Genomic DNA, 11,691 nt, shown 5'->3' on the forward strand with positions numbered 1-11,691 from the left:
AACATTTCATTCAAAGCTTCAACTTCTTCTTTTGATGCTTCCACTTTTTGTATTGCATTCATTTGAGGCGGATTTAGATCAACCCATCCAAGGAATGCTCGACACCGATAATTAGGGAATGAGTAGAATCATCTGCCTAGATTCCTCCGACTTGATGATGTTAGAATTAGGCCCTGCCCACCGCACCTACAATATATTGAGACCATGGTTTTGGTATTTAGGATTGCAGTTCCTTGAACAATGATCGAGTTGGGAAGAAGATACAAATTTATGAAGTTAGGGTTGTGTTCATAAAGTGAATATTACAAGGAGGAGGGAAATGACATAAATGCCCACATGTGTGACACATGTGAGGGCATTTAACTGAGTTATAGACGAGGTTAGTTTTAAACGTTATAGGATATAATAAAACATGAACATAAATTGTTTTGGTCAAAAATTACCTAAGCAATTTAGTGATCAAATTAGTTAAGTGAGGTAGTTTGCTAAGAACGTGTGTTGCAAATATGCTGAATTGGTTGTTTGCTAAAACAGTTTCAGGATATAGCTCAGGATATTGAGCTTTATCTATAATCAAACAATGAGCAGAAAGTAAAGGGGTGACACGAGATATACGAGGAAAGCCCTTGATCAATCTAGATCACCGGCACAAAACCTCGGGAGCTGACAATCGCAGCTGCCTTGTTCTTCTTATTACTTCAAACGTCAGGATACAGTGCAGGATATTGATCAGATCGCTAAGTGTTACAATACCTTTTAGAAAGTGTGAGTTACGAGAGATTAGAAGTGTATGAGAGTAGTGAGGGTTGTTGTGTCCTATTTGATCTGATTTATCCATCTATTTATAGCTAAGAAATAAAAACAAAGTCTCCTATAAATGGGGGATGCCTTCGAATATTCCCTTGTTAACGTTGGAGACCAAGTAAAACGGCTTCAACGTCTTTCTTCGAACAACTTAGACCGAGTCTTCCGGGGAAAAGGTCCTTATGAACGTTGCAATCTTAGACTCGTACTCCTGTACATAATCCGTTAGTAATCCTCAGGATACCATGTCAGGATGTTACCAATATCCTGAATTAGCATCCCGGGCATGAACAGATACCATATAATCAAGATATAGCTTAAGATATTATCCAGGATATGGGCTCATAATTTCACCCATAACAATTGTCCCCAAAAATGTTACCGTTAAGGATCCTGAGTCCTAACGGGTACATTTTTCACGATAATTAAGGTAATTAAGAGATAAGACCTGATGTGACCACTTGTAACTGCTCAGTCTATATTTACTCATTGCTTCCCTATATCTTCTCATTCTCATCTCCATTTAATCCTTACCAAAGAGAAAAAGGTAAAAAATTTCTCTCTCATTTCCATTTTCTTCCTCCTATTCTGCTCAATATTCCGGCAATTATATGGCGAGGCAGACCAGATCCAGCTCTGGTGATTCCGCTCCTACATTTATCCATCAGAATATTCTCCAAGATCCAGAGAAAGAAATATGCTCCTTCGATAGTGCCCACTTGTCGGCTCTCAAAACCTCCGGCATCTTTCCGAAAGGGACAGTGTTCCGGCCGTTTGATCGGGAAATCCGACCATACATGGTTTCTGAGGAGTGGTTATGCTTTAATGCTTTTCCCTTTACCCTAGGGTTACAATTTCCGTTTACCGATTTCATCACTGAGTTCTTTAACACCACAAAAATCTGTTTCAGTCAAACAATGCCGATGCTTTGGCGAGTCCTGCTTGTTCTTGATCAAATCAAGAACAATCATATCCCTGATCTTTCCATTCATGACCTCCCCATAGCATATCAGCTTAGATGCCATGGTTCTTGTAGATTCTTGTTTTATTCTACCTCCGGCGATCCACTGATACTTCGTGCCACCAGGAATGAGGAGGAATGGAAATCCAAATTTTTCTTTGTAAAAAGAGACTCAGTCCCTGGTGGAACGGATTTTCCGGTGCAGTGGTTGAGAAAGGGTAGGATTTAGGGTTTTAGGATGATCCTATCCTGTATCCTGTTGTATATCTTGTACTAACTTTTTTATTTTCTTGTACACAACCGATTTCAGGAAGCTTGCACCTCCCTTGACCGATTCATTGAAAAGAATCGACTCCATCAGACTCCTCCCAGAGGTTGAAAGAAGTTTCAATCCGCTTCCACCATCTCCATGTCCACTCTCCAGTTCAAACATGTCTGGTAAGGATCCTGCACAATATCCTGCATACATGTTTTTATTTGACATGTTTAAGAAAGAATTTTACTCCCTGTATGCAGACTCCAGCAAAGTTCCAATCCTCCTGGACCTTGATGAGCTTGATAGTTACCCCACCCCAGTCAACGTCAAGAAGGAAGCTCCTGCTACCACCAGCTCCAAACCACTCCCGGCTCCTAAGCCCAACCCGAGAACTCGTGCTTCCACCGCCAAGAAGAGGAAAGGTTCCGAGATCAGCACCCCAGGCTCTGAAGGATTTTCTTACGAAGAACTCAGCTTTTCCGACTCCTTAGAGCCAATGACATCCTTCCTTAATAAGGTAATATCCTACACATATATCTTGACAGAATATCCTGGTTAGCAAGTTTTTAACTTTTACCTGAATTTGAACCTGCAGGGTCTCCAGCATCTGCTCCGTCTCTACACTGAAGCCTGTGGCACAGCCGCATTCCAATAGGCCAGGATTAAACAACTTGAGACCACTGTTGCTAACCAGGGCACCATCGCTGAAGCCAAGATCCGGCATTATGAGGACAAGCTGAAGAAGGTCACTCAGGATGCTGAGATAAAGCTGGCAAGCGTCCAAATGGAGCATGAACATGCCATGGTCTCCTTCCGGGAAGGGATCAAAAACTCAGCCGTTGTCTCTCTGCTGCAAGCTCGTATCAAGATGGCTTATGAGGCCAAGGAGACAGGCCTTGAGTGCCCAGCCTGGCCGGTTGAATCCTGGGTGGCAAAGCTGAAGGAGCTTGGAGGGAAACCTGTGCCATATCCTGCTGAGGCTGGTGAATCCTCTAAGTCAGCAGAGGTGGTGGATAAAGCTGGAGAAAAGAAGGATGCTGGGATGGATGCTGGTGAGGATGCTGCTCAGGATGCTGAGGCTGAGAAGATGGAGAAGGCTGGTGAAGATGCCGCTGTGTGAGGGCATCCAAGTGGGTGATGACGGATGTTGATGCCTAGGACGGAGCCCACTTTTTTTTTTTTTAATTTGAATGTTGGTCTGTAACCCTAAAACAATTTACTTTTCCCTCATTTTACTTTTCCTGCACTTGAACAATTTATATTTTCTGCATGCATTTTGAACAATATAACAGTTGGAGGTGGATGGGTCTGGGTTTGAGATGAAACCTTCAATTGTTACGTAAATATAACTATGAACTTATTGTGCTTTTGGTGGATGGGTCTCAGTTTGAGATGAAACCAAAAGCACAAACTTTTGCCATGTTAATAATATAACTCTCTTTTGACCCTATCTTTCTTGTTATACTTTTTATGCACAAATTTTATTCTGAAAATAAGCTTTCTTTGAACATTCTTGGGAACATTTGCTGAGAGTATCCTGAGAGATATCCTGGTCAGGATACTGCAATATAACTTAGAAAAATAAAAAAAAGAGAGATCATACCAAAGACTCTTAGAGAGTTGATTCTAATCTTGCATCTTAGGAATGTCCCCAGCGTGTGTTTAGAAACTTGAATCCATCCTTTGAATTGTACAGTGCATGTCCCCTGTGTTCAGTATTTTCCAAGACTTAGGAATGCAAACATAGTCATACTTTAGTTTCTTTATGAATAAAGTCTGAACATTCTGGGGCTAAACCCTTAATATCCTGGGGATAAACCCTTATTTTCATGCGCTACAGGCCGGAGTGTATAAACTCCAACACTTAGAAAGGTGAAAACCTTTAAACCTTGGAGAGTATGAAAACACTCTTTCGTGAGAGAGGGTGATCTATCCTCATATACCTTGAGGATCCAGGATATAGCCAACAGTAACGAAATTGTCAGCCACTTTTACATGAACTGGTCCAGCTACCTTGAACTATCGCTAGATAACTTGCGCTCCAGGCGGGGTGTTTAAACCCAATTCGTAAGAAAGGTGAATACCTTTAAACCTATGAAGGGATTAGAATCCCTTAAACGTGAGAGAGGGGGCCAATCCTCTAATCTTTCGAAATATCCCGAGTGTGTATCCTGGAGTTATATCCTGAAGCATATACTGCAAAACAAGTGTAAACTAAGGCGGGTATCAGCCTGGCTAACACCCCTCTGATGCTTAAGTCGGTATTGAGTTTAAAAGAATAAATCATACAAAATATACAAAAAGAGATAGAACTCATACGATCCTGAGTTAGAAAGTAAATTCTAAACTCACTTGAAATAGAGATTTAAGTGTATAGCATTCCAGGATCTTGGTAGCATATCCCCCTCCATACTCTTGAGTCGGTACGCTCCTTTCCCTGATTCTGATTCAATCTCATATGGTCCTTCCCATTTTGGAGCCAACTTTCCATCGGCAGGATTAGTAGTATTTCGAAAAGCCTTTCTTAACATCCAATCCCCAACTTGGAATCTTCTAGTCCTTATATTCTTATTATATGCTCTGGATATCCTGTGTTGGTATGCTGCCATCCTTAGCTTTGCTGCATCTCTTTTCTCATCCACAGTATCCAATTCTTGGAATAAAGCTTCAGGATTCTGCTCAGGATCCCGGAGGTTAGATCTTGCTGTGGGTATCATCATTTCTGTTGGGATCACTGCTTCCGCTCCAAATACTAAGGAGAATGGAGTCTGGCCAGTTGCACTCTTTATTGTCGTTCTATCAGCCCATAAAACAAAGGGTAGTTCTTCTGCCCATCTTCGTTTCTTAGCTCCTAGTCTCTTTGTCAGGTTGTTGACAATTTTCTTGTTCGAGGATTCTACTTGTCCATTTGCTTGAGGATGTACCGGGGTAGATGTGATCATTTTGATTCCCCAACTCTTGCAAAAGTCAGTAGTCCTCTTACTTATAGACTAAGATCCATTGTCATAAATGATTTCAGCTGGTACTCCAAACCTGGTCAGGATATTCCTTTTTATGAAGGATACTACTTCTCGGTCTCTAACTTGAACAAATGCTTCAGCTTCAACCCATTTAGAAAAATAATCAGTCATTGCCAGCATAAAGACTTTTCCTCCTGGAGCTTTCGGCAACTTCCTCACTATGTCCATCCCCCACTTCATGAATGGCCAAGGGGAAGCTATAGGATATAATGGTTCAGCTGGTTGATATAATGTGTTACTGTTCCTTTGACATGCATCACATCTTCGAGCATATTCTGTAGCATCTTTCTTCATTATCGGCCAATAGTATCCTGTTCTTAATACTTTTGAGAATAATGACCTACCCCCAGTGTGGTTACCACAGTCTCCTTCGTGTATATCCTGAAGCACTTCTTTAGCTTTGGGATCCTCCAAGCATCTCAGGTATGGTCCTGCAAGAGATTTCTTATACAAAACATTATTTATAATGATGAATCGCGATACCTTCATTCTAAATGCCTTAGGATTTTCATCCTTAGGGATGCTTCCTTCCTTGAGATATCTCATGATTGGTGCCGTCCAGGATTTAGTATCCTCATCAGGATCATGACCAGGATCCTAAATGCTTGTTACTTCCTTATCCTGAGCCTTGAAGAGATCCATAGCAGGATAATGGATGTGAAGTATTAGTATTTGGGTTCCCTCTGGTATCCTGACTGATGATCCTAGGTTTGCCAAGGCATCCGCTTCAGCATTATCTTCTCTTGGTACCTGTGTAAGTGTAAAAACATCGAAATATCCTGCTAATTTTTTGAGAATGTCTAGATACCCGATTAATATCCCACCTTTAACTGCATAGGATCCATTAAAACGATTAGTAATTAACTCGGAATCAACATATACTTGCAAACTTTTAATATTCATGTTTTTAGCCAACTCTAATCTTGCGATCAAAGCCTCATATTCTTCTTCATTATTAGTGGCAGGAAATTCATATCTAATAGCCTGGGGTAATATGTCCGCCTGTGGCGATTTTAGTAGTATTCCCAATCCTACACGTCTAGCATTAGATGCACCATTAGTATATAATGTCTAGGATTCTAAGGTCTCTCCTAGTTGTTGAACTTCTAGGTCTACTTCATTTTGAATGTCACTACTGAAATTAGCCACAAAGTCAGCTAGGGCCTGTGACTTTATGGTATTTCTAAGTTCATATACTAGATCATAATCACTTAACTTTACTGACCACTTAGCCATTCTACCTGACATCTCAGGTTTCCAAAGCACATTTTTAACAGGATAATTGGTTTTAACATGAATCCTATGCATTTCAAAGAAATGTTTAAGCTTTGTTGATGCCGTAATGTAACACCACGTAAAAACGTGTCCAATTATGTATAGACACGTGTCCTAAACTCTAAATATGTGAAAGATTGAGTTTGAGGGACTAAAGTTGACAAACAGTGAAAATATGTAAGCGAAGGGACTTAAAGTGTTAACATGCCAAACTTGAGCCTCTGAATGACCATACGTGATAAATATATTCTTAATCAAGTGATTGATTAGATGTAAGAAGTCGTTTGTGAAAATAATCGGAAGATTATAAAACTACAAGGGTTAAACGTGTCAACATGTCAATTCTGACCTCTGAGTGACCTTTCAACAAAACCGAGGCTTCTAAATATTCAAATATACTCCCAAGAATAAGTGATAAAATTTTCACGTGGTTTCGAGGTCGTTAAGCATGTTTTTAAAACTTTGGGCTATAAGTGTCAACTTGACGAAACTTGCTTTTATAGTGATATTTAATGAACCCGAACCCCACGAAGTTTGTTTATTCATCCTTGAGCTTCATCAAACTAACTACAAGGGCCATATGTGTCAACAATCATGTTAAAAAGGGTTTAAACCCATCAGGGACTGAATCTGCCAACCTAGAAACTTGTTTTGCCAGTTCACAGGGTCCAGGCGGGCCGCGTAAGTCCTTAAGGACTCTTACGCGGGCCGCATAAGACTACTAGTTCAGCAATAAGCTGCCAGGTGCAGGTTTTGGCTGTTCCACCGCCTCAACCTCATTTTTATCGATACTAGGGGCTGGTAAACGGTAAAATAAATCCCCTTAGACACCTGGAGTGATCCTAGGATGTCCAACAACAGCTGCAATGATCTAAGGACTTGGCAATTCACTATATAAGGAGTGCTAGTATTATGTTCTTGGCACATCATTAGCAACAACTTCAAAAGGACTTGCATCTGGAGCTTGCAAACACTAGGAGAAGAATTTGAAGTGTAGAAAAGACAGCTAGGACGTTTAGTAAGCCTCTAACTACTTGTTTAGTCGTTTTAATTAGCTTAATTACTCTAAAGTCAAACTTATCATAAATTAAGTTTGACTTTCGTTTTAATTGCATATGGACCAGCCACAGATCAAGTTGAAAGTGGTTATGGGACCATATTAAGGTAGGTGACTAACCCCAAAAAGGGCACCTCCTAATTATCTCGTTTGACTGGTCAATTGTCGGGTCAAAGTAGTTTACCAAAAGTTAAACTGGACAGAATGTTTGAAAATGATTAAAATTAATAAACAAGAGGTTCTAAATTATATTTTAACATTCTAATGACTTGGTAATTAATATTAAAACCTGTTTTATCAGTCCTTACCCGGCAATTAATTGTCTAAGGCCAGTTTATAACCGAAAATCGCAAAAGCTTGACTTTTGCTTTGACTTTCAGTTCTGACCCATTCAAGCTTAATTCTCCCATGTTTTAAGCTTCCATTAGGACCACATTACTCAGTAGTATAACTCTCTCAAGTTATATTGCATGTTGCCTAATTGTTTGAATTATGTGCATTTGATCGTAATTATGCTTAATAATGCCATAAACGCCCTTTTGACATACAACTGAGATTTTTAGCAATATGAATGGACTAACACTTTTGCTACTGATATTTAGACATGTCCCGAAAATTTGACATCAGTTTGAGGTCTAGAATAGGAGTTATGCTCAATAGCGTAATTTAGGAGCTTTTTATTATTTAAATGGCATAATTAGCATAAAGCCTATCTAAACCTGATTTTAGATACCAAACTTTTTACCTACTGATGTAAAATAATATTTTGGGATTTTTGAAGATTTTTATTTATTTTTAGGCTGAGCATAACATAGGATTATAGCTTAAATTTGGTAATTGTCGATTTTAACCTTTTTGTGCATAAAATGAGTTTTACATAACATTTTAATGCCAAACCTTCTTCTACTGATCCTATAAGATAAATAAAGTATTTTGAACTTTATAAACTGATCAAAAACTCAGATTTCCTATTTTAACCCAAATATCCCTTAAAACCGATTTTTAAGCGTTTTAAGCACCTAGTATGGGTCAAAATTGGCATATAAAACTTATTACCCACTGATGTTTTAAGTTAATTTATATAATTATACAGTAAGCCAAAGTTTTTAAACTCAGAAGTCTATTTTGACCTTTAAAGCCTATGTGAAATTACCAAAATGCCCCTACGGTGCATAGATTAGTTATATAAGATAAATTTCACATATATAAAATACCCTACTGTTATAACTCATAGAAATACATATTTTTGTTAATTAGATCAGACCTCATACTCAGTTTAATATTTAAACTTTTTTATGGGTATTGAAATTACCAAAATGCCCTTATGGGACTTATTTTGGTTTAAACTACTTTTTGGGCATATATGTTAACATCTTACTGATGTATTAACATACTTTGAGCATAATAACGATTAAGACCTGTATATAATTCATTTGGTTACCTGTTACACGTTTATGCGTTCGGATCGGTTTGCGTGACTAGTTTACGTAAAATAGCCGAAACGGGCTTAACCTTATCATTAAATTCTCAATTTCCAGAATGTATTTAGTGTACCCGTATTATACAAGTATCCAAGCTTGTCGGGTCTAAATCACATTCTATTCCGGTTGTCGCTTAATTTAGCGTTTAGAATCGTAAGGTTTCCTTCTAGCTAGCCGGTCTAAGTCCTTGACTTAACTAAAGACCCGTTAGCATCCTAATAGGTTAATAAACCTTATATACAGATTAAATAGCTTCCGGTAGAAGATGCCTTCAAAAAGCTTTAGGAATTTTACTGCTAGCATCAGGTAAATACTTTTAACTTATTTTCGCTTATACGGGCTTGGGATATGGTATTATAATAATACCACTTAGTCGGGTAAGAAATCATTTAATCGGATTGTGATTAATAAATTTACATAACCCGTTTTAATCTGTTTTGTTTGATAACATAAGCATTGGGGGTTAAATCGACCGTGTCCTTGATATCCTCGGCTCATTTCATTTGAAAATGGCCACGACCTATGCACGGGGTGTAGGCATACACCTGACAGATGCAAATGCTAAATAATATATATAAACCCACATGTTGGGGATAACTCCTTTGTGGGTTCTATAAGTGGTGAGTCGGTTAATCACGACCGGCTTCCAACCGACCCCAATTGTATGACAAACATAAAAATCAGTATACAAGATTATCTTTAAATAATTATCCCAAGTTATAAATGATTTGTGCCATGTGCACTTAAATCAATTTTCATAAATGTTTTAAAAAAGAGTCAGTTAAATTGTATTTACCAGTGTAAACTTACGTATTTTCTTAAAGACTGATTGACAGGTACCTCTCGTAATAGGCTGGAGCTATAGGGTGTCAATAGAGGATCTTGCAAATCCATAAGATACCTGAAGTCTGTTGTTTTTGTTTTCTTGTATATTTATGATCCACCTGTGGATCTTATTACATTCCAGTCTGTATATTCATAAACTCGAACACTCAGACAATATGGTTTGTAATAGTTTATTTACCAAGCCTTCCGCTGTGCTATAATATTGTGTGTATTGACAATGATGATATTAACTACGTCACGATACTCCCCGCCGGGTCCACCGGTAATATGTGGAAATATCAGGGTGTGACAGGTTGGTATCAGAGCCAACATTGAGTGAATTAAACACTAACCTTTTGTGTTTAATCTCAATGACAGAATAAGCACATTCCTTAGACTCTCAAGTGTAGGCAAATGACCTAGGAATTTATTCTTAACTTTCCTTTGCTGTTTATATTCTATTTTGTTTTGATTTCTTGTTTTGACAGGAAGTTCATCAAAAATGCCTCCAAGAGTTAGGGGAAGAGGCAAGGGTCCCATGCGAGGGGGACCATCAGCAGCAGGACCATCTCACCGACACACTCCGTCTGCGTCCCTTTCTAGTTCTGACTCTCACGATCTGTGGGGTCACTCCTTTGAGCCGGCGAGACATTCTGTCTCGTTAAGCTCATCCATCTTTTGGGCCACTTATCCCAGACGAGCCCCAACACTCGCACCACTCTCATCAATCCCATCACTCTCACGAGTCTCACCAATCGTACCATTCGTTACATTCCCATTCGTTTCACAATTCGGATTATATCTACTCGCTGGCGCAATTCAACCCAAATGATTATGTTAACGACTTCCTTGGCTACAACCCTTTGGGCCCTGAGGACCACTTTTCTCAGGAAATGGAGATGGACGACGACCCAGATCCAGAGATGCAGACCGGAACACCGGGCCACCCAATAAGCATATCAAGTGGATCTCCATTTCAGGGATCACCATACCATGGGCTCGATTCGTTTCAAGAGAAAATGGCCACTTATGATTGGTACTTTACTCCATCGTACCATAGCTCTCCAGCTCAACCTCCTTTGATTGAGCTCCAACTTCAAGCAGTTTCACCTCCACCACTTCCTGTTGTGGAGCCGCCTCAGCAGCCACCGCAGCCACCTCCCGAGCCTCCGGAGCGAAGGAGGAATGCACGTATATCCGTGCGAGGAAGACCTCGTTTTAGTTCTCCTCAAGGTTCGAGTTCTTACCCTCCTATCCCAAAGGACCCCCAAATGGGTGGGCCCTCGAACGCGGCACAGGAGATCGATCCTCCGCCAGCTTCTTATGCACCACCTCAGCCGCCAATGGGTTTCGACAACCCTATCCCGACTTACCCAGGTTCCTCTGGGTACAACCCTTTTGAAAATCCATCAGGATATCCATCGGATTATGGGACTCATGACCCGTATCTTACAGCTGCGGAATATCATCATCTTTACCCTTCTTCTTTCCCTCCAGTTTATCCAACTGGATACCCAGTGCAGGGTTATCACTACCCGCCTTACCAGCAACCTCCTCCTCCCCAGCAGCAGCAAACTCAGGAGATCATGGAAAGGTTAGACAAGGTTGAACACGAAGCTAGGAAAAACAAGACGGAGCATAGTAGCTTCATGAAGGGCCTTGCAAACCTTATTAAAGGCAAGAAGTAGGGAATTGTTTAATTTTCTTGTATTGTTTTTAATCAAGTCCCTGTGAGGACATTATTTTATTTTAGTACTAAAGTCCCTGCGTGGACTTATTTCCTATTTTAGTAAGCCCCGGCGTGGGCAGTTTGTTCTTTCTAAGACCCGTTTAGGGCACTTGTACTCGTTTCATGTTTAATGAAGTTTATCTTTGGTTTTTAAATATGTATTTTGTTACATCATGTTATATCTTTTCAATTTATAATTGATCTGCCAAAGAAATTCTTAGAGGTATAACCTAGCCAGAATATTAACTGGCTATGATGGTACAACCTTTTTAAGACAGTAAAT

At 39.6% G+C, this 11,691-nt stretch overlaps 1 protein-coding gene across 1 annotated transcript; it reads left to right on the top strand.

Moving 5' to 3' along the window:
• Positions 1–10,572: 10,572 nt before the first annotated feature.
• LOC110872408 (leucine-rich repeat extensin-like protein 3) lies at positions 10,573–11,367 on the top strand. The gene has a single exon (XM_022121233.1). The coding sequence runs from the start codon at positions 10,573–10,575 to the stop codon at positions 11,365–11,367; it is 795 nt and encodes a 264-aa protein (XP_021976925.1).
• Positions 11,368–11,691: the final 324 nt, after the last annotated feature.

The sequence above is a fragment of the Helianthus annuus genome, chromosome 1 (assembly GCF_002127325.2).
Source record: "Helianthus annuus cultivar XRQ/B chromosome 1, HanXRQr2.0-SUNRISE, whole genome shotgun sequence".
Lineage (NCBI taxonomy): Eukaryota > Viridiplantae > Streptophyta > Magnoliopsida > Asterales > Asteraceae > Helianthus > Helianthus annuus.

What these genes read in the sequence shown, in the direction of transcription:
- LOC110872408 (XM_022121233.1), top strand. Translation starts at nt 10,573, where the DNA reads ATGGAGATGGACGACGACCCAGATCCAGAGATGCAGACCGGAACACCG.